The sequence below is a fragment of the Chaetodon trifascialis genome, chromosome 10, assembly GCF_039877785.1.
Source record: "Chaetodon trifascialis isolate fChaTrf1 chromosome 10, fChaTrf1.hap1, whole genome shotgun sequence".
NCBI classification, from domain to species: domain Eukaryota; kingdom Metazoa; phylum Chordata; class Actinopteri; order Chaetodontiformes; family Chaetodontidae; genus Chaetodon; species Chaetodon trifascialis.
This window is the reverse complement of record NC_092065.1, coordinates 14,685,001-14,709,322: the sequence shown is the minus strand read 5'-3', so window position 1 is coordinate 14,709,322 and position 24,322 is coordinate 14,685,001. Positions and strand designations below refer to the sequence as shown.

The following is a 24,322-nucleotide window of genomic DNA, read 5'->3' as shown; positions in this document are numbered from 1 at the left end:
TAATATTTATAAAAATGATTTAGGATAGACTCACTTGCTTGATACGCATTTAATGATCAGAGTGAATGGTGGATAATATTTCTTGCAATAAAAACGATTTAGGAAACTATCTGTGGACTTTGATTCTTTGAAGCAAAACTTCGCATCATCCTCTGGACACACACAAGCGGTAAGAGGTGCACTTGCCCTCTGAAATAATACTTTGTATTACGTAACATAACGTTAAGCAATCATCTCACTTCCCTCCACTGATTAGGCCTAATTTAACAGCTGCGGCGGAAGAAACCGTCCGACGCAACATTTATATATATATATACTTTAAATATTTTCAACCCTGTGCTGAGCCTGTTGCAATCGATGTACACTTGTTCAGTGTACACTTGCTGTCTACTGAACGACAATAAAGTTTGTCTAAAGTCTAAAGTTTTTTGGGGTTCTGAAATGCTCCAAAAGATTCATAATTTGGTGCACAAACGAGAATGAAACTCATCTCATATTGGTTGAAAAGGGGTATCCTGCTCTAGCCTGTTGGTACATGTGAGTCTCTGAACAGCAGGTGGATGTAAAATAACGTATTTGTTACAAGATACCGCAATGAGTCCTGTGAACATCTGATATTTGAACTTTTACTATCATGTCACTGAAGATCAAGTCCAGTCGGCTGCTTCTCATAGTGCCCCGGGTTACATCACTGTGACACATCCCCATGCCGGAGTAGAATATAGTTTGGAGGAAGTCGACTCCATCATTTAGCAGCCTGTCTGCTGGCTGCAACATCATACTGCCGTATCCTAGCAACCAGTTTAGAAGAAGGGCTCGCTCAGGCAAAGCTTCAGTTCCAGCTGGTGATCTCTGAGGAGTGTGTGTGTGTGTGTGTGTGTGTGTGTGTGTGTGTGTGTGTGTGTGTGTGTGTGTGTGTGTGTGTGTGTGTGTGTGTGTGTGTGTGTGTGTGTGTGTGTGTGTGTGTGTGTGTGTGTTAGCTTGCTGGGATAATGAATGTGTGTTATAGAAATGAGCGTGCTGGCTCAGTCCTGCAGGGAAGATCAATATCAAGTATACATTCATCTCTAATTACCACAGCAGAATTTAGAAGGAACCTCTCTTTGTCCTTCCTGCCCTCTTGCTCTCTTTCAACACCTCTCCTTCCCTTTCTTTCTCGAGCTCCCCGTTGTCTTCTCCCTCCACTCCTTCCCTGTACTTATAAATCTCTCAGTTTGTCTTTCTCTCTATTTTTTCTTTCAACTCTTTAATGGCATGAAAGGGAATAAAACCTATGTTGCCCAAGTGCCTCTGTACGGCACATTAGTTGCAGGCCAATAGTTTCTCATTGTAGTGTCTTATATCAGTGTTCTTTATGTGTGTGTATTTATTAAACAAAAATTTCTCTCTCTCCGTCTTTCTCTTGTCCCTCCTCTCTTTTCCCCCTTTGCACACTCCATTATAATTTAACTGGGAACATAAAAACCTAAAAATCTCAAACTGTTATATGGCTCTTTGTCCTTTTTTGTCTCTTTTCTAAGGCTCTACAGGCTCCACGACCTCACAGTGATGACAGCAGGGCTTGTTTTATGACAATTTTTGATTGATTCAAACCCCCACTATTCTTTCTCTCTCTTATCAGTGCTCAGTATAGGTGAAGGAGGTTTCTGGGAAGGCACGGTCAAAGGGAGGACAGGCTGGTTCCCAGCAGACTATGTGGAAGAAGTTCAGATGAGGCAGTATGACCCACGACTAGGTAAGACATCTACATGCACACAGACATACATGTACATGTACATACTGTATACTTACACTGTCACACTGCACACACAAGTTTCTTTCTTGCTGTCATGTGTCGCGGTGGTGGTGCTGGCCATTGCTCTGTCCATGGTACAGAAAAGACCCAGTGCCATGTTCAGAGGTGATCCGAGCTATACTTAGCTGGTACCATCCCACCTCCTCCCCCTGCATTGGTCGTCCCCACCAGGGAAGTGAATTTCTGCACACCCAGAACAAGGCAGCGATGCCTGAGGTTACCTAGGTCCGTGCCTTTCCCTGCTGCAGGAGTGGCCCCCTGGTGTCAGTTTGTCTTGGGAGACCCCACCATGAGCTGTTAGCCCTGTCAGCACAGATCACAGGGATACCCCTTCACCCTAATTAGATGGCAATTCATGGAGGGATGAGAAATATTTATGTTATTTTATTGTAAACTGTCTTTTTCTTGATCATTTTGTACTACGTTTGTGAACTATAAAAATTATCTCAGTAAAACAGCTGTTGTGCAACAACCCCCACAAAATTGAACCTAGATTTTAATGAAACACTCTGATGAGATTCTGATGATCATGAAAATATTGAACCACAATTCACAAAATGACAGTGACATTACTTGTGCATCTCCAGGACACTGCAATGTTATCATGCATATAGCTCACCTTTGACCACAGAGCCATGATCTTGTTGTTCAATAGACACCAGTACGAGATGAATCCTGTTTCTCCACTTTCTCGACTCTACTAGTGGACTATAACCATGTTTTCTTAGACGGGAGTGGGTTGAGGTTTTAAGTGCCCTGCATGTTAATCCTCATCTAATAGACAGTATGTCCTCTAGTAAAATTATTCTGGTTAATCTTTTGACCTTTGTCTGGCAAGACAAGAAAAGGATTTTGCTGACTGTTAATTTTGTGAAGCTCTGCATTGTGTATCCACTTGTTTTAAAATTGTGTTACTTGCAGAATATATTCCCACGTTAACTTTTTTTTAAACTATTTGTAGACTAAACTAAACTTATTTTACCCATCGAATACAATTTGCACTTCCTGTTGTTTCAACCTACAGTAGATCTATCAATCTCACCACGTAAGTTCAGGTAAAAGACTCTTCAAAACAATCTGTTTTTCTCAGAATATTGAAAGATTGTCCTTCTTCCTTCATTAGTTGATATTTGCCACCCATGCTGACTGTTGACTGTCTTCAGTTTTTTAACCAATTGTCAGGCTTTTAGGGATACTTCATTAGTGCTTAATTGAACACAGGTGCACTGAAAATGTCGACCAGTTTAAAAACATGATGCTAGTGTGCATCAATTGCAAGAGTAAGGGACATTTTTCAGGAAATGCAGCACAAAGCAACCAAAATGTCATGTTAGAATTTCATAATTCATATATTCCTTACAGATATTGTCTTGATAAAAAACATTTTACTTTTTGTTCTTTGTTTTTCTCATTTCCTAATCTAGCATTTTAGCATTAATGAGTGTGATTAAACCTTGCACATGATTACAAGTTGCAGGCTCAGTTCACTAAATTGCACTGAAAAGGAGATGTGCGTGTTTGTTTGTTACTTTTTTTTAAACTTGATGTTTGAATCAAAATGCCATCCTTAAATCCATCCACACTGTGGATCATCAATCTCTAATGTTCCTTGTATTCTAGGAATTATTTTGTGACAGTGCGTAAATTAGTTTTTAGTGTACCCCCTTCACCAAAAGGGCAGTTGTACACAGGAAACACAGAATTAAAATTAAAAATACACCACTTAACTATAGAACAGGCCCAGTTTGACAGTCACTAATGGTGAAACAGTATTAACACTGTAAATCCGTTTAAAGGTCAGCATTTTTTAACTGTTTTGTGTGAATTATCTTCCTTATTACATACTTAAAATAAATGCTGACTATGACGAATCTGATCTGCCATCCATGCTGCTGTGACAGATTTCCCTTCAACTGGGAGCCATATTAATGGGACCACACCCCCATTTAGTCTTTCATTTGATTTGCAGATGGCTTTCTTTTTTTTTTTTTGCTGAGGTCTCTCTTGCAATAACATGTCCAGCATCATGAAAAACACCTGGTCATTGTGTGAAAAAGTTTAGTAAGTGCAGCAAATACATATACTGGAAAAGGACAAGTATGTCATAAATATCTCCCAATTCCTTGTGTGTTTATCATGCATCTCCAGAGACCTATTTCTGGAGCAATTGGGGCATTCTCCCTTTTCAAAAGGTTGTCGAGGGATTGAGGTTACCTCAGAGTGGGTGTGAAGAGACGAGAAAGGCCGGAATCTCTAAATACCCCATTTAAATGCATTGTGAGAAAAAGATAGGGGAAGGTGGGAAAGAAAGGGCCAGATAGCGAGGGAGACGGATGGGGGAGCATACTCTAAAGGACAGGAAAGTGGAGATGGCGGAGCGTGTCTTTTGGAGAGGTAGAGAGAAAAAGAAGGAGGAGAGGGAGGGAGGGAGAGAGATGGGCCTGATGTTGAGCCCCACTCACTCATAAATCCTGAAAAACTCAGAGCCCTCAGATACCTTTTTCACAGGGATTGAAAATGTCTTCTGCCTTCACCGTCCTTCCACTCTGACACTACATATTGTTGTTTCTCTCTTTGATATCAAACTGGGATGTTTGGTATTAGCTTTTAATCATCAGGATACATTTATTTTTCCTGTTAATGAAATGGCTGATAATCATCAACAACAAAACGCAGCACCTTTAAAAACACTCCCTGAGTTACATAACGTATTTCATTATCTTTTGTAATATTTCAAATGTAAATCAACATTTGTCTTTTTTCTCTTCTTGGAGTACTTTACTATTATCATCATCATTATTATTATTATTATTTCTAGTAGTAGTAGTAGTAGTAGTAGTAGTAGTAGTAGTAGTAGTAGTAGTGGTATTATCATTACCATTATTATCATTGGATGAGGAGTGCGTTTGGATGCCAATTAATGAAACTCTTTTTTGCCCACTTTTAACAATGCAGTCAAATCAAAAAGATTAGATTTAAATTCCTCTCATTACTTCGTTTCACTCACATGTGCCATTTCAGTCAGAAATATGCCACATTACAATAAGATAAAGACATTCTAACTGCTGTTTCACTGGCATTTTAAACCAAGCCCCCCCAGGAGCAGCTCTGGACTGTGACGGAATTTTGTGGCCACGCATGGTATTGCAGCATCGCATGACCAAGTGGCTCTGAAACCCATATTCCCATTAACAGTCACCACAAAAGGAACATCTGTAGAGCAATTAATACATTTTTCTGTGTGTCGCATCAGAATCAGACTTGTATCCATTTTATCCAATAATATTTAGAAAGAAATGAGGACTCTTAGGGCTCTATGGACCTAAAAGCGCAGAAGCCTGTAGAATCCTTTAAATATTAGCAGGCTAATTTCACCCTCATCCATAGATTCAGCAATAGTAATAGCAGAGTAACACAGGATGGCACATTAACACACACACACACACACACACACACACACACACACACACACACACACTGAAAAACACTAAAACACACATAGTTGTTTATCTGTAGGCAACCATTGAGGCATCACTGACAGTAAGGGCAATATGTCTTAGCCTTGTGAAGCAGGAAAGACAGCTCTGTCTACAATTAAGTAACCCAAATACTACTGTGCTCTCTCTCTCTCTCTCTCTCTCTCTCTCTCTCTCTCTCTCTCTCTCTCTCTCTCTCAGCCCCCTCCCTCTCTTTCTCTGCCACTGTACATCAGCCATGAGTCATGACTCTGAAAGAGCTATCTCTCTTTATCTATCTCGGCCTCCATCTCTTTGCTCTCCTCTCTGCCAGCTTTGAAAGAGCAATGATGGAGACGGGGTAAAGACAAAAAAATTGGGATGATGGGAAAAAGCTGTTTCACTTTGGGAGAGCGAGAGAGGATGGGTTAAGGGCTGCTAGCAAGCAAGCGAGAGACAGAGTGAGTGAGCGAGACAGAGAATGGAACCATGTGAAAGAGGCACAGTTTAAACCATCACTGACTCTCTTGGCTGTTATCTGTCACCACGCTGCTCTTCTCTCTCAGCATGGCCAGGGCCAACTGCAGCCAACAGTTCATCTTCAACCGGTGCTCGAGGGGACAGAGACAGAGGGAGGAAAGACAAAGGCGAAGCGTAGAAGTCAACAGGGGGAAAAGAAAAGGAAAGAGGAGTGTGTGAGCGACTGATGGGGAAAATGAGGGTGAAAAGCAAAGACTATTGATTGAATTCATTAAGAGTACAATGAGTGATGCAGTGGTGAAATGCTGCTGGCTGTGTGCAAATGGCTGATATGTGTTTTTGCCAGGGAGGTGTGTGGTATCCATGTGCTCTTATAAATCATCGTTCATTGTGAGGTAAAAAACAGAACTGTGCTACACTGACTGCTGAGGGTCCAGCATTATTTTGAAAAACCTAAACTTTCTGTTGTTAGATCTGCAGAATATGCCTCAATGTCTTCACTCATCTGCGAACGCCACATCCCTCTAACACATGCACAGCGCACATGCTGCTGGCCTGTATGTGGGGGTTAATAGTAGATGTTTACCCGTGGTAATGGAGGGGATAATGATGTGAGTATGAACTGCTCTTCCCTTTCTAATGATGGTACCAAATTGCCAGGGGCCACTCATTTTCTGCAATAGTACTGTAGTTGGCTACAATCTGGGATCTTACAGCTTTCCAGCCGAAAACCCCCCACCCCCTCAATCCTGCTATCACTAAGACATTGGCATGCTGCAACCAAATAAACAAGCAAATTCTGCCAAATGTTAAGTGAAAGAGAAATACATTTTTACCATCCCAAATCTCCATTATGTCAGCCTTAATTTTCTTATGTCGCGCTGCAGCCTCGGCTGTCCTTAAGGACCTCTACACACACACACACTCACAGCATAATAATGCACATTTTTCTCTGTGATTGGATAAGCAATGCTTGATTTTCTCAATGGTTTGATATCTTAACAAGCGTGCAAACTTTTATTTCTCTTTGTGCTCGTTCACTCTATTCCCTTGCTCTCCGCACACCGCGGCACAGTTGAATGACTCACAGCCGCATGAATCAGCCCAGTCAGATCCAGCGTGAGCTATTTTTAGCCTGCCCATTAAGAAGTTTTGGAGTGTGTCTGCACTCCCCTAGAATGCTTAAACATCAGCGTTGCTGCGGCAGCTGAGACTGACATGGGCAGAGCAAGTTGGAGGGTAGAGTCTAAGAGAAAGGTAAGAAGGGATACAGATATGGTGCATTGGATTGTTGAGGGCTTATACAGGAAGTCATCTGATTAAAACTGGGGAAATATCCGTATAGTTTCCCCAAAAGTGGCGGGTCTGTGTGGCCTTTTTGCTGCTTGGTTCTTCTCCACTCCTTGTTCAAGCTGCAAGGTCGACATTATTGCAGTACAGGTATTCTAGGTGTTACTGCTACAATGACGGATTTCACAAATCACCTAAGCCTGTTTCTATGACACTGGTCAAAATATTTTGACACTATTTAACAGTGAGTTGCGACACCATTCATATTGTGGCCTGGGCATATCAGCATCAGTCAGAAGCATTCTTGTCATACTTTAGTATTACATTATATCGCAAGTAGAGTTTACAGAGTTGTAATTGCCCCTTCCCTAAGCCCCGCCCTCCTCGGTTACAGTTGCTACGCCTTTAAAGCTTATTAGTCTTACTTATTTACTTCCTTATGAGTCTAATAATTAGTCTTGTTAGTATACATATGGAGGAGTTCATGGTGATAGCAGTGGTAGAGGTTATTTTTGAGACACATCGTCAAAAGCAGGCTTCCCATTTCTAGTTTGCGACTGTGGACTTTATCGGCTAAATGGTGACTCTCTCGATAGCAGAGATGGACTTCTGTACATCGTCAGCTCGTAGGCCCTCCAAACTCTGCATGCCAGTGCCTAGTTACAGTTACTCAGCTGTGATTGGACAGTTGGTGTTTGGTGGACGGGTTTACTGAATGGTCAATTGCTACGTTCAGAGCCGCTTCCTAATTAGAGAACCATTCTCTTTTAGACCAGGCTACAGCAAAAACCCAAACAAGTGACGGCTGTGTACATGTGACAACATGCTGCACGATTGAGACATAAGTGCAAAGGCTTGATGAAATAAGAAAGACGGTTAAACTCAGTAATTGATAAAGCATGTCAGTTGGGGAGATGAGTATTCTTGGAGCATCAGGACAAAGAGAGGGACAAAAGACAGACCAGGAGATGTTCTCAGAGTCCTCAGGGGACACGGAGCCACATGTGGATTGTACAAAGAGGCAAGAACAATTGTCTAAACCTAAAAACAATTTGTTTTGGGGTTTTTTTCTTTCTCTTAAACCAAGTATCTTATGGATGATTTTCTGAAGCTGGTGGGTGGTAATTAATTATTAATTATTTATTATTATTATTATTATTATTATTATTATTATTATTATTATTATGAAAGGTGTCCTATCTGTTTTGCTGTTGCCGTCTTTATTTCTTTTAGTTTTTTAAGGTGGAATATTTCAGGAAGAATTTGATTTTTTTAAGGTATAAGAGGTATAAGACAAAATGCAGTGCATGCATGTGTACCGCACCCTCATGTCAGAGTGATTTCTTTGATAGTTACAGGGTACATTTAAGCTACGTCTTAGCCTGCTAACAGAGCATTTGCCTACTTGACAGGAATCTGGCAACCTTTTCTCTTTTTTCCCATCCCCCTTTGTCTTTCTGTCCTCTGTCCTCTGTGTAACTGTCTTTTCTACTGTCTTTTTTTTCCACGTTATCACCATTTCAAGAATGGCTCCAAACTTGACCCTTCACACCTATAATGTCATTCTAACACAGTGAATATGAAGGTTTTCGTGTTAACAAGGCCTGTCATACCGAAGACATGTTGGTAACATTAGCCTCTCATTTCCCTCATTTTATTTTATACCTTCTTAGAAGCCATGTATGCTTAAAAGAATCGCTCAATGTCACCTCAACATAAGATGTGAGGCAAAATTCAATGCCTTAAGTTGCATATTTTAGAATGCAGCATCTGCCAACCAGGTTTAACATAATTATTAGAATTAGTCAATATTATGGATTATTAAAGGAATTACATTTTCATCACTGTTATTTAAAAGGAAGCCTACCGAATTGATCCAAGGTCATGAAAACCAGAATAGACCAGATCAGATTGGTGATGGTGGACTAATGAAACATCTAGAGGTGCTCCATGGGAAATAAATAAAATACTCATTGCGGATGAAAATCACAAATGTCTCTGATCCTCCAGTGTGTCCTCATCCCTTGTCAAGCCCCTTTTGCTCTCACGGTCACCTTGTCCATCTTTTGCTGTGATTTATTAGAACAGAAAATCTCCATTTTATGTCTTATTGTTCGCATTTATTCAGTTGGTAGTTTTAGTGTTCTCAAAGGTTAAACTGAGCAAGCTCATAAAAATAACTAACAGAAAAGCATTTACCTTTCAATGACAAACTACTCTCGCTTAAGTTCTCTCGTGGTGCGATAAATTTGTCTGTACATGCCCAGATTGCAAATTATGTAGATAGTGAGTTCAGTCAGTAACTCTCTGGCGGCAACTTGTAAAATGCAGACTGAGTACGCAAATGCTGAGACCACAGAGCAGTGCACGTGCACGTGCATACAAATGGACATCCTTTTCTTTACATGTGTATGTTCATGCATACGCACACACTTAACTTATTGTCTATATAGTGTGTGAAGTCAGCATACAGATTAGCATAGTCAGATAATCCATCATATTAGAGAGTGTGTGTGTGTGTGTGTGTGTGTGTGTGTGTGTGTGTGTGTGTGTGTGTGTGTGTGTGTGTGTGTGTGTGTGTGTGTGTGTGTGTAAAAACCACAGGTTGGAAGACATGTCTTTGGTCAGTGTTATAGACTGGCAGTTCAAGAGGGGTCCACTAAAAATAAAAATCCACATAAAGCGTCCTACAGTAACATCTCAAGGTGCGTGCGTGCGTGCGTGCGTGCGTGCGTGCGTGCGTGCGTGCGTGCGTGCGTGTGTGTTTGTATGGGGTGGTGTTGCGTTTGTTTGTTCGCAGCAGAGTGATGGCCACTATCTGTACTTTTCATCAGAAGTCAGTCGAGTGTGTTCAGCCATTGCCCCCCTCTGGAGGACAGATCCATATCAAATCATAATAGATGGCGATGCTATTTGAACAATGAATCAAAGCTGAAGCAGGTCTCATAGTGGAGTGCAGACATATCACATTTGACAGGTGCTGCCTTGGATAACAGCAGGTCACTTGCACAGACACACACACACACACACACACAAATAAACACATAGACACATGGGCAGGTTACTGCATTTCTCTCTGAAAGGCAGGACTGTTTCACAGTGTAATGGCTGTGACACGTCATATTCACCTGTAGTAGTCAGTCACACAAGTATTCTGTAGACACAGTTGGCATTTTGGCTTTTTGGCATTTTCATTTTGTTTACGTAAACTCTTTTTCTACAATGACTTCACAACCACCATGTTTCATTGTTGCAGGGTGTCACATCTAAAAAACTGGCAACACACACACACACACACACACACACACACACACACACACACACACACACACACACACACAAACACACACAGACACAGGGAGCAGCTTACCTGGCAGAGCTGTAAAGCTTCCCTCTGACTGGGCATGACTAATCACACGCCTACCTTTACAACAGGGCATCCTTGTTTCCCTCTTTGTCCATGTTTCTCTCTCTTTCTCTCTCTCAGCATCAGTTCACCCCTGTCCTGTGGAGATGGAGGGTGGAAGTTACTAATCTCTTTTTTGATTTGAATCATTTTGCTCAGTTCAGTTCAAAATTTTGGCGAGGCGCATCAATACACATCTCAGGAAGTAATCACATCACCCCTCATAATGCCACCATATCATGTCACTCCTTACTATCTTCAGTATCAGATTCCAAGTAAATTCAGTCTGTTGCTGGTTCAAACTGTTCAGCACAAACCATTCAGCACAATATTGGCCCTATATCAGAATAGTAGAGAAAGACAAAGAAGTTTTGCACACAGCATGGCAGGTGTTGGTAGCTGCAAGTTGAATGCAGTCATGTGTAGCTGATGAACATGTTCTCAAGCCAATATTCATAAAATATCCAGGATCATATACTTTTTTAAAATTAATATTAAATTACAGCCATTTAAAAGTACTTTTGTGCTGCCAAGAATGAAAATCCCTTTGGTTATATTATCCAGAGGGAGCATAACCTACTCCACATCAAGATTTGAATGTATTGACTCTACAGTCATTTGGTAACCTAGTCTATGCCCCATAATCTGCAGTTCTGCAGGCTAATACCAGGAATAACAGACACATTATTTCCTGTACATTACTTCCTGTATTTGAAGTACGTGAAAGTCCATAGAAACCAGTGTTTGGAAGGAGCTGTGCTTATCTTGCAGGTGCTTCTTCAAATTTGAAGTGGAGCTCTTTGCAGCTGACAAACTCTTGTCATCCAGTCACAGTTTGCATTTCACTGATGTTCTTGTCCCTTTCACCCGTAAATTCTAAATAGTGCCAGTACTTGCACCATGTAAAGGGTGTCCTCTCCACCGTCCCCCGCTAGCTGAGCTACACATGCGCACTGACACACTGTATGGATACCTTCTACTAGTATGCAGCAGTGTTGCAGCAGACTTTAACAGGTGAGCGAGTGAAGGTAAGGCCAGAGTCAGGAGTGGCAGGACTATGAAGACACAGAGAACAAAGTTAGTCACAGGAATAGAGAACAGGAGAGAGAGACAAATCGTAAAGAGCAGCGTACAAGGCTGGAATGTAGCAACACTAACTGGTAGATGAGACAACAGTCTGGCAGGGTGGAGATGGCAGAGTTGAGTATATGTAGAGGTGATGCAGATAGAGAGATAGAGAGAGATGCAGTTGGTGGCTCCGCCCTGACTCCGCCACACCTCCGTCACACAGACAGAGAGAGAGAGAGAGGCTCAGAGGGAGACGAGGTTACTGCAGTTCAGATGAGGTTCCAGGGGCAGATGTACAATCCCAATTGCAAAAAAATTTGGACACTGTATGAAATGTAAATGTAAACAGAGGCTGTGTTTCCTGACAACGGTTTTACAAAGTGTTCCTGAGTCCATGTAGTAACATCCTTTATGTGTTTACAAAGTGGTGAACCTCGCTCCATCCTCGCTTGTGAACGACTGAGCCTTTCCAGGATGCCCCTTTCAGACTTAATCATGATACTATCACCTGTTACCAATGAACCTGTTTACCTGTGGAATGTTCCAAACAGGTGTTTTTGGAGCATTCCACCACTTTCCCAGTATTTAGCTGCTCCTGTCCCAACTATGCTGTTTTCTATTGAGTATATCTGAGTGCACTAACTCTTTATTTTGTCATTACCCTGTTAAGTGGACAGCAGAGAGGTTACAGGAAATGGAGGGCGAGAGACGAGGAATGCTATGAACCCCTAGAACCACAGCGGTGCTCAAATTCACCATAGTTTACTGAGCTTTTATATAAGAAGTAACATATGGTCTGTCACACTGCTGAACCGACATACTGTCAGTCACCAGTGAGGGAAGTTCCAATGTAAAAAGCTCCTGATTCAATCAGTAACATCGATGATTCTGTACAGTCGGTTCAGCTTGAGGATTCAGTGTTAAAGATACCTCTGTTCCTGTCCTGAACACTCCTACTCTCCCGCTTCCCTTTTCTTTCCGAGAATATTTGTGTTTGTGTTTGAGTGCATCTCTTCTTGTCTTGACCTTGACTCAAAGGCGTGTCATGATGAGCTGTCACAGCATTTGAAGAGCTTGTACAGTAGTTGCTTCTTGTTGTCTCAATTTGACTGAATTATTCAAGGCTTCCACTTTGACAGAGTGGAGGTATTTATAGCCGTTGGTCTCTACCTCCGACACTTACACAGTAACGTCGGGCTGTCTGAAGGCACTACAACAAACCAACCCATCCTGATGTAGAGGAGGAGGAGAAAGAGAGACGGCAGAGAAGCAGAGATGTGAAATATATGCTGGATTTGTTTGCTGGAGGCGGAAACAAAACATTAAGGGGACAGTTTTCAGTGCTACTCATCCAGGAAGTCTGACTTCACTCTCAAACCGAAGAAAACTGGGAATCCTTTAACAGGAAAAAAATGGTGTTGAGGAATTTTGAATAGCCGCCTGCATAAAATGGAAGTTTCAGGAGTGCTTTTAATCAGCTCTACCAGACCCAGCTCTTCTCAGTGATTCAAGCTAGGAGATGGACCAGTGGCAGGGTGGAGGGATGACCTCCTTGTCAAAGTCTTAGAGAGGAAGAAGAGTTGAAGAAATGGACTGTTGTCCTGTCATGGTGTCAGATCTGCCTGTGCTTTGTAGCAGGATAGACGGGGTTGTAACAGTCGTGAAGGCAGAACAACCAAACTCCACGTGCCGTGACCTATACTGGGGTAAGTCTCTGCCTGCCCACAACTCTCTGTACTGTTCTGATGTCAGCACACAGACTGCTATAGAGGGCAAACTGATGGCTCACTTGTAGTCTTTCTGCATGCAATGTTAAAATGGTGTTTTGTAGGAAAACCTAAAATAACCCCTTATAAATGTGAGAAACTTACAATATGACTCAGCATGAAGGGAAATGCAGTAAAGACAGAAAAGTATGTGTGTCTGCGAGCATACAAATGTTTCCATTTTTAGAAGAGGATGATGTGAACTATTGCAAATTAAAGTGACTGAAATCTGAATCAGTGCAATAAAAACGTTACAACTGAAGAGAGAAGTTGACTACAAAGAACTGATTAAAGCTCTTCTCGTGTCGTTTTAGATGAGTATTAAAGGTCTTACCATTTGAGCATTTTTTCCTTTGTTCTTCCTTCCTTTGCCTCCTCTTCATCTCAGCCCCACACCTCTCCACAAATGGAAAACCTTATCGCTCATGAGCATTTTGATGTTTGTGCTTGAGTGTTCTTAGTGGTGTGTCCCTTTTTAATATAGATATGTCATAATTATCATATAAATTCCATTATGCAGGCGACCTTCTGTTGCTCTTAATGAAATAAGAGAGGACACATTTGGCATTTTAACTTGTAGAGCCGAGACAAAACGTTGTCCAGCCCTCACACTTGAAAGCTTTTATGAAGACCTTTCTTTTAGTGCCGGCGTTATTAGATATCATCTCATATTCTCTTTCATTAAAATCTTGTCTTGCAGTGTCATTTTGTTAGTCTGTTCTTTGATCAAAGCATCCTGTTGAATTTATACACAGAAACAGTCTCTGCCCTCCATCACTCCCTCTCTCTTCCTCTTGGCCTTTACAGTGTAAGTGTTATTATGTCTTGGTTTATGTAAAACTTACCAGAGAAAAGTTAAATCAGCTGCCCAGCAGGATTGAGACTGAGTCTGTCCTTAGCAGAAAAATGATAGCATTGGTCGTTGCTTCGATATGGAAGCCAGGAACGGCCATTGTTTACTTCATTATCGTGAGAAAACAAAATAAGTAACCTGTTATCACAAGAAAACAAAAGGCCTTTTTTTCTTATTACTTAAAATGTTTATCAGTGATCAGGACTGCTGTGCCAAGCTGAAGATGTCAGATCAAGAAGAACCCGTCATTGCGCAGACGTTAAATTAAAACATTAACTATAAAATATTTTGAGTCCTGAAGCAGCTTTCAACTGCTATGAATACATGAGTTAAATATGACTTCCTGTTTCCTGCCATACATTTTTTGTTAAAAGTTTGCACATAGCCTACAGGTGTCTGTAGGCTATGTGGAGACGCTGTGGGGTCACTATGTACAGTGGGACAGGCTTGCAAGTCTGGATGGATGATATAATGTCTTTAACTAATAGGCTTTATTTGAAGAGCTGCTGGCTGAGGCAGAGGAAGTCATTTTCTTGTAATAAATTATCTCGTTATCTCACGAAATCAGTCTTTTGTTTTCTCTAGATAAGGAGATAAATTAACCTGTTATCATGAGAAAATGAGCTTTGTTATCTCAAGATCATCAAGTTAATTAACTCGTGATCTCGAGATAACGGCATTAAGAAAAATAATTGCAAGCACGGCTGTTCTCGGCTTCCGTAGTTCAAACACATAAAACAGCCTTGACCTCTTGGGATTGTGTGAATAATTACATTGTCCTACTTCAGAAGCAGAGGTAGAGGAATTGTGACATTGGCACAACAAAACCTCTTAAGGACAACATCAAGACTGATGTTTGAACTTAGAAAGTGTGTAACAAGAAACTGCAGTTTGTGTCATGTCTTGGTCTTAACAATGACCGTGATCTTTCCCGAACCCCAGCCATGACCATGATTTTTCCATTATTCAGGACAGAAAACACTGCTTAAGCGGCTACTTTAGCAGAAGTAGTTTTCCAAACAGCGGCAAGTCACAGTGAAGTCGGGGACCTTGAGGTGCTCAGCCTGTTGGCCGTAGCTCTTCGCCTGCTCGGTTCATTATGGCTGTTCCTTCTCATTCCATTATCCACCTGATCACGATTGTTGTTGTCTTGTTTTGTTGATGAATTATTTCTGAAGAATCACGGTCAGCACCAACCATGTTCGCAAATACGCGGTTTCCCGTGGCTGCCTCACATTTAAAACTACCACATGTTTGCCGTTTTTAATGTGAAGCAGCAGCAGTAGGATGTAACGTTTGCATGAAGGTTTGGTTACGCTCGAAAAGAAGCAGCTCGCACAGCGTGTTTTCCAACCTTGTCAATGCAAAAGTGATTATAGCAGTTTCAAACGGCCACATTCCGTTTACAAACGGAGAGAGCAGCGCACATTTTCTGACAGTCCCTCCTGGAAGGTGTTCATAGTGTTGCACTCGGTTGTTGTACACATGAAATGTGACAAAAGCAGTTGTGTCAAACTCAGAAAGTTACAAAAAGTGTCAGGCAAAGTTTGGGAGGAGGAGGTTTTTGAAGCTGTTCGACCAATCAACAAGCAGCTCTGATGGACGACAGTATTCTGGCACCATTAGTAGTAACACAACTCTGACAATGTGGAAAGAGAGCAATCAGGAAACAGTGAGGCTGTGATCAGTAGGATGGATTACATGCATGCATTGTTTCCTTGGGCAGGTGAAGGCAATTTTAATATCTTGTAAGTGAAGTATATATGAAAGTATGTTTTTATTAGTGTATACACTCCTGAAAATAAGAATTATGTTTTGTTACCTTAGACTGAGCCCTTTAGCCCCACCATGTTGCTTTACCACGTCTCTAGAGTAGCCTAGAACACACAAACCAAGCACTGACTCGAGAGAGACTGTAGGTTCTTCTACACACTTGGAAATGGAGGGGTAAGGTGAGGGGAATTCAGCTCTTTGTAATGTGCAGCCTCACCACTAGATGGCACTAAATCCTGCACACTGGTCCTTTAATGTAACATCTGAAAGATTCTAACTTTAACCTTAACCTCAACCTGAGAGATGGCAGATCAGAGAACGATCAATGTGAATGAATCCATTCTGGAACTGTCACGTGGGTTGTTTTGGAAGACACTAATTCACACTATTTGCCAGAATATAGTCTTATTAACTCTTAGAGATATTTTCACTGTCAGTCTGTTCTGTCCTTCTACTGTACCCCAGTTTAGTCTTCTATTTAATCTGTCCTCCCTGTCTTTCCTAACGTCCTTTCTTTGTTCATCTTTTCTCTTTTTGTTCTGACAGTCCACTTCACAGTTAATTAAACTACCCTACATTCTCCTTATCATGTCCATGTATGCCTACAAATGGCCTGATGAAAAGATTTACCAGAGCATTGCACGCGTATCAAAAGTATGCACTTTCAGTTCTGTCACCTTTGATGTTGAAAATTACCCTGCAGCTGCAAAATATAGGCATGGTTTATTGGAATTCCCTATACGAACCGAAGGGATGGAGATTATATTGATATGGAGTCTGCTTTTAGTTTTTCTTTTGTACTGACTTTTCCTTCAGTGTCCTCTCTATCACACTGTCTTACTGTGAGCATGACTAATTTTATCCTGGAATGGAGAAAGTCTTATTCAAGAATCATTTGGTAGAGCAATAGAAAATCAGTAATACATACAGAAAGATAAGGAGGAAAAATGAAGTTATTGCTCTGTCCTCTGAGCACGTGGGTAAGCCTTGAATCCACCTGCACGGTACAGCAACTCCCTGTTGATCTGTGCAACAGCAGGCACATTGTGTGACAGCACAAAAGAGAAAGAAAGAGGTTGATTCTTCATTTTTCTTCTGCCACAAGCATCTTCTCACAGGCTGTGTGAGTCTTGGGAAGTTGGGAACGGAGAGTCCAGCATTGCTGTGATTAATTTAAACAGTGTTTTAGTATTCTAGGTGTAGGGGGCCGTCGGAGTTTACTACACCCCTTGCTCATTCTGCTATCCACCTGGTGTGGGAGGTTAGAGGGAGAAAAGGAAAGGAGGGATGAGTGGGGGTGTGCAAGGAAAGAATTAAAAAGTCAATGAGGCTCCCTTGATAAGTGTGTGTGTGTGTGTGTGTGTGTGTGTGTGTGTGTGTGTGTGTGTGTGTGTGTGTGTGTGTGTGTGTGTGTGTGTGTGTGTGTGTGTGTGTGTGTGTGTGTGTGTGTGTGTGTGTGTGTGCGCGTGCACACATGTTTGACTGCAGCTCTTATCAGTGGAAAAACAGCATAGGTTAATTCTCATTCAGCAGGGTTCAGAGGCAGTGTGTGTGTGCTGTGTCGGCTTGTGTTTTCCTGCATCTGTGTGTATGTGATGTGACTCTTGCGTCCTTCAGACAAGGACAAGGAAGGTGTTACAATCTGTCCAGAATGGAGAAGCACTCTGGACAAAGACAGGAGCATTTGCAGCAGGAAGTTTCAGTGATGTAGCAGCTTTAACAGAGCTGCAATGTCACAGCATGACATATAGCTTGATGTGCTAAATATGCTTTGGTCTCAACTCTAACACTGTGTTCACTGCTATCACCGGCAAGAGCAGACAAGCAGCTTACTCACATTTTTATGGATGTTATCATTCAAAACACATAAAAAGAAAACCTTTCAATCAATACCACATTATGTCTGTGGATCAGGCAGATGCACTGCGTTTATCTCTGGAAGTTTGTCAAAAATCAGCACTGCTGGTAAACTCTTCAGTAATTCAAAGGAACAGATATATATATATATATATATATATATATATATATATATATATATATATATATATTTTTTTTTTTTTATTTATTTTTTTTTTTTTTACATAAAAAGATGAGTGTGTTCAAAATAAACTAAAAAGCTGCATGTGTTGTGGTGCTGAAATAAAAAATATAACCTTGTACTCGGAGTAGAAAGTGCTTTTTGGTAACCTACTGTAACCATAGTTAGCAAAATAAAAAAAAACACAGCATGTGCTTTTTATATTCGCTTTAATATGACTAAAATTATCCACTTTATTTTATTTATTTATTTTATTTTATATTATAAATTTGTCGTGCAAAGTAATTTTAACAGGTTGTTGTAGCTGCAACTCCAGTGTTGTCTTCTTTCTAACACGTGGTTAATGTTGGCAAATGGTTGCAGTTTGGTGGTTTGGTGAAGTAAGTCTGGTGCTATTTGTTTGTGATGGAACACAAAGCTGATAAGTCAAAAGCTTCTATGATGTGAATCTGTGAAAATCTATTGTAAAAGCACGTTTTTCCCCCCAAGTCCATATATATTAACTCTGATGCTGGCTAGGTTTGTCAGTGTTTATGTAGAGGTTGATTAGCTTGAGATTTAGCAGTGGCTTACTCATCAGTCTATTGCTAGCAAGAAGTTGCATTCCACAGGCAGTGTCTGTAGCTCAGCTGTGCAGTTCCACAAAATCCACTCAGGAAACTTTTTTTGTTGTGAAGAAAAAATATAAAAAAAATCTCCAGGTTTATTTCCACAAAATCACAGGAAGTGGCTGGCTAACACACTTGTTGCAACTAATTACTTAAAGACGAGGTAAGAAAACCGTTTGCTTCTCCAGCTACCAAGCACTGACTGACCGCACACGATAAAAACAAAACAAATACTCTAGCCACTCAGTGCGGTCTTAAAGGGGAAGTACTCTTTTTATCAACACATATGAAATCACATGAAAACATGAATTCCAATAGACTTTTTAACCTTTTTAACCATTATATAAAGTTATAAATGAAATTCTGAATTATTAAACCCCTCTGTACTTATATTATTGAATTATGCATTTTCTTAACACATTTTAATCATATGAACTGCATTTATAACCATGAACTGTACTTCTGTCTCTACAGTTTATGTTACCTTTCACACCGTATGGCCTCATGTTTGGAACCCTTTGGGCTTGTTTCTCATAAATAAATGTGAAACCACTTGCAGGTGTGAACAGCCTTTTTCATGTGCACTGTGTTTGTCATTAGAAATATGAAATATTCCTCCTCCTTTGCAATAGAGATTTCTTCCCAGGAAAGACAGACTGAGCGCCAGGTGTCCTGAACAGAAACCCGAAAAGCTTAAATCGGCTTGGGTGTAGAAGCCAAGCCTGCTGCTCTGTCATATGACTTTGCGATAGAGGCAGGGGCTGCTCCTTCGGTCTCTTGTGTTCATTGTACTTTTAGTATCTGTCGTTCTTTCAGCAAGCAGCTCAAAATCAAACTTATACTTTGACCAAGATTTTCCTCTCTGCATCTCATGTGCATTACTGCCATCTGGCTTTGTCACCAGATGCAGCATCTACAGTCTAATGAAAATGCCATTCTCTCCAGATCTCTCTTATTAAACCCCATTTTGAAGCCACTTTCTAATGCACTCACAGGCAATCGGCCCTCATGTTGTTCTCAGGGGGAAATAAACTTCCTCCTTCTGCTCTTGCTTTTTTCTTCTGTGTGTTTACTAAATACTATGCAGTTGTACTCTGTTATTTCTTCAGTTCTATATATATTTTGCTAATATTCTGTGTTTTTCTCTTTGTATTTTTGTTCTAAAAAAAAAAAAAACGTAGTTGTTTCAGCACTGTGTGAGTGATTTGAAGGGGAACTCTTTCAACTCTTTCATCTGGACATCAATAATATCTCCAAACAGCGACAACCAGCTGTCACTTTTGACATGGTGCTAGGTGTAGGTGGTAACTGTTTGATATGCTTTCTTTTAACATGACTGTGAAACAAAGGGTTTACAGAGCAACATCCAGCGAGTTCATGATTTTCTCTGTTCTCCAGAATCTCAGTACGCTTATCTCCCCCTCTGATAGCCCAGATGTTGTAGCTCTGCTGCAGATTGGAAGATGCTTCTCTTTGTTTTATTTCCATCTGACTCTAATCCACAACCTCCTGTACTAGAAGGCATCACAAAAACATTGTCATGACCCGGCTTGTGAGCCATGACAAAACAATGGAGACACATGGAAAGGATTAACATTTATTAAATAATGAAAACCCATAACACGGCCGAAGCCAACTAAACAGAACGTGGTGCGGAGGGATGCTGGCTGGATAGGGAGAGACCAGAGGAGGGTGCACTGGGAGGTTTTTAAAGGGGACCACAGGAGACTGGCCAGGTGCTCCTGATTCCCGTAAGCAGACGCCCCGCCCACCAAGACCTGCAAAGACAACACAACAGCAGAAAAGGGGAAACCACACAACAGGCCCTGCTTAGGCAGGAGGCCGTCACAACATAAAAAAAAATACATGTGCATTATCTTAAACAATAGTCTTACGTACGTTGGATGTCCTTTGTCATGTTCATTCTTTGCCTGTGTGTGTGTGTGTGTGTGTGTGTGTGTGTGTGTGTGTGTGTGTGTGTGTGTGTGTGTGTGTGATAGATGGAAGTGGAGTTCAGGTTATCTGTGCTATCACGGCCCTCCCTTTAGATGTTCCTGGGCTGTACAAAATAGATGACAGCTGTGATGAATGAGCTGCATTTCACCCTCTTACACTGCATCTGGTATCACATGGTGTGCACACAGGCACACACACGTACTGTACAAACACAAAAGCATACATATATCACTCACGTAAATTAATACCAGTGCACCAACTCCCCAAATTATCCAACATTTGGCTGATTTTCTTTTTTTTTTTTTGTGCTGACTCATCTACAATTTTCTCAAATATCAGCCTCTCTTTCATCGCTACTTCCCTTTGACAACCAGTGCTAACAAAATGCCACGTCTTTTCTCCCAGGAGAAGACATAGAGTAACCTTCTACCACAGACAAAATACCAACCAGCCTTACCTCACTCCTCTTTTCCTTATTACCTCCTCTGATAACCGATAACCTCACAAAAGCACCCACTCAGCTTCTTTCTTAATTACACATCTCATTCTTTGATACTCTCACACACTGTTGATTAATCTGCTATTTAATTTTCTTTGATGTTTTTGTGAGGAAATACTTCATTTTTAGTCCATTTTCATGTCGCCACTTTCCTTCATCTAGCTCCGCCTCACTTCACTCTCTCTCTCAGCCAAGCATCTAGCTAAGTAGTATTAGGTGATACCAAGGATGTAGGAGGTTGTGGCATGAAGCAAAGTCAGCGAACAGACACAAGTTTGTGTTTTGAATGATGTAACTCACTTATTGTGCTGAGCAAATGAAGTTGTATTTGAAACATCCGTTCTGAAGCAAAGTGCAGGCGGAGGTCATGCTCATCTAATACACTAGGCTATGAAATGTAACTCGGGAAGCTTTCCTTTCCTGCAGGCCTCGTGGATGCAGCACAAGCTGGCCAAGCTTAAGAGGCTGGCTTTGTAACGTTTCTCTGCAAATGCATCGCAAATAAAGAAACATTCAGAGGAGTGAATGAGGAATGATGACTTTGTTTTGCTGCCTGTTCATCTGTATAAGCTAATGTTAGCTGGCAATAGACGGGGGGGGGGGTCTTGCATGTTACTCAGCCCGTATGTTGACGCCATGAATCAATCAATACAGTCAATCAAACCCACTTTGCTGTGACCTGCCTTTTCTGCTTGTATTTTAGTTTGCAGTGTCTGTGTCTTTGTCATCCAGGTTGTAGGATGTCAGAGCAAATTAAAAACCATTCACTGAGCTTCCTTTGGCATCAGAGAAAGCTAAAGAAACACGATCTGATTGGAGGGAAGGGGCTGTGACAACACTTATCTGTTGCTTACAGTGTTGCCATAACATCATTACCTCGGCAGTTTTCCAGCACACCTATAAACGCAGTCCAGGGAACTGAGTACAAAAGGAAGATGCCCTCTGCAGAGGTGATCTCAACTACACCCTCATCCACTCGAAGGGAGCATTCATCTCCACAGGGATAAATTCTGAGGGGTTCCTAAAAGACAATTCAGATAAACTAAAGGTTTTTATTACCACAATATCAAGTCCAGTGGAGTTTGTGATTTGCTCCGAAGTACAGTTCCCAGAATGACTTTTGTCCACTGTCAGAAAACAGGCATGAACTCGTTGCCTTCCGTTGTGGGTTGTCTGTGTAGGTGGAGAGAGCAGTAATTGATTGCATAGTAAGAGCAAAGATAGAGATGTTTCAGAATAGAAACTATAAGAAGTGTCCCTTGAATGTAGATGCTGCTATTGCAGAAACTGTCTTTTTTGTTGTTGTTGCTTTTTCAAAGATTTTAAAGAATTTGATTTAAAGAATCATATTTTCTCTTCTCCTGAAGGACTGAACCCAAAACTTGATGTTAGATATTCAGTGGCAAAGAGCTGTCACACTCCTTTGTGGTTGACATGTGAAAGTAAGAAAAAGACACAACACAAGAAAATAGTGCCAGACAGGGTAAATTATATATATATATTTTAAATATAATACTATAATATTATAATATAATAATAATATAATACTATAATTTTTGACCATGAAAAATGTTATGAGGGAGTGTTGTCCTTTCAACCTAGCCACCTCAAATACACATGGTTGCAGCCAGTGAAGAGGTGAAGAGATGGACCTTCTTATCAAATAGTCAGGGCTTGGTCGTGCTTGTGTGGTGAGGGAAGGCGACAGTCACATTTAGCAGTCAGGCTGAAACAAGCGAGTGAAGAGTTAAATTGAGAGTTTGAAGGGGACTTTTTCTTTTCTTTTTTTTTTTCTTTTTTTTTTTTGACCTGGTGTGTCACCAGGTGTCAGTGGACACAGTTATCAGAGCTTCAAGTTGTTCTCAGCTGACAGTCTGTCACTCACACACACAGTCAGATGGACGGGCTAAAGTGGATCTGAGGAAGCAAACCACTTCAAGTCTGCTCTCCTGTTTGATCTGTTTCCCGTTTCACTCTTTCCTCCTCATACACACACATATGCAGGATATCTCAAACAGCTTGCCGTATTGCCTTTAAATGGCGGACATTAAAATGTGACAGGAAACGGAGCAGGGGACCAAGGTTACGAGCTGGGTTCCTGGCTTCATGCCGTGTGTCTCACATCACTGCCAGGATGCCCCTCACTCCCACATCTTTGCCCAATTAAGAGTACCTGTGTGGTCTGAAAGGGTCTTGGGGTGTGAAGTCAGCAGATTGCTGTTCAGTGGAGGTGCAGCTTGTATTATTGGGATGGGGAAAGGGCATCGATCTCTATCAGCACTCCCATAGGATAAATCCACCCACATGATGACAGGAACCACACATGCATACTCTACACACACACACACACACACACACACACACACACACACACACACACACACACACACACACACACACTGTATTAATTGAGCTCAACACGGTTCCAACTCTAGTGCATTTGCCCGTTTTAAGAGAAACACTTAAAAGGCAGAGTTGTGCAATTATTTAGCCGTTTCAAAAACAAAAAAAAAATTACCGGAGAACAATTATACTCTGGAAGGTTATGACAAATGAAGCATGTTAATGATAATTACCTCTCTGTGGTAGCTTAATTCATCTCTGTGCTAACTGAATTGAATTTTTGCTGACATTTTTATACTGACGTGCTCAGAGCTGGAGCAGAACCAGACCCTCGTTTTTGGATTTTTGTGGATTTGTAAAAAGTCACTTCCAGAGCTGAATCTAATCCAAAAAAATAACTGTTGTCCTTCTTAAATTATATTTACGCAGTGCACCCCTTGGAAGTTTCTAAATTCAGCTCATTTACTCAATTCTGTGACCAACTGCTGCGGGAACAGAACACTCTGGGAAATGTGGCTGACCTTGCTTCCAAGACGCTGCACTGCACGAGGAATTTCAGCCTTGTGTGATGTGTAGATAATTGCAGGAGATTTTGTCAAATTGATGGTATTACTGCTCACCATTCTGCGTGTGTGTGATTTTCCCACCATTTATATATCTTCTCTTTTAAAATGATATTACTTAATTCCAAAGTCACATACATACAAACAAAAAATGACCATATGAGTAATTGACTTTTAAACTTCAATACACTATTTTCAGCCCAATGTGAAAACGCTTATGTGCTTTCATGTGTCAGTCCTTGATACTAGCATGCAATTTAATGGGGGAATATCTGTGTAGAACTTGGAGCATTGGATTGTCTGATTAGATGCATTTCATGTGTTTTACAGAGACTCGGGAGGACCGCACGAAGAGACTGTTCAGACACTACACTGTGGGATCCTATGACAACTTCACCTCATACAGGTACAGCCTCATTCTCTTAGCTA

The 24,322-nt window shown here is 41.1% G+C and overlaps 1 protein-coding gene across 6 annotated transcripts in view; it reads left to right on the top strand.

Annotated features, from left to right (window-relative positions):
* Window positions 1-24,322, top strand: part of shank3a (SH3 and multiple ankyrin repeat domains 3a) — a 149,720-nt gene that overhangs the window by 101,697 nt on the left and 23,701 nt on the right. For all 6 annotated transcript variants that reach the window (XM_070971326.1, XM_070971327.1, XM_070971328.1 and 3 more), the window contains 2 exons: window positions 1,622-1,735; window positions 24,224-24,299. In XM_070971326.1, the coding sequence (XP_070827427.1) occupies window positions 1,622-1,735; window positions 24,224-24,299 (190 nt within the window). The remainder of the gene's footprint in view (window positions 1-1,621; window positions 1,736-24,223; window positions 24,300-24,322) is intronic.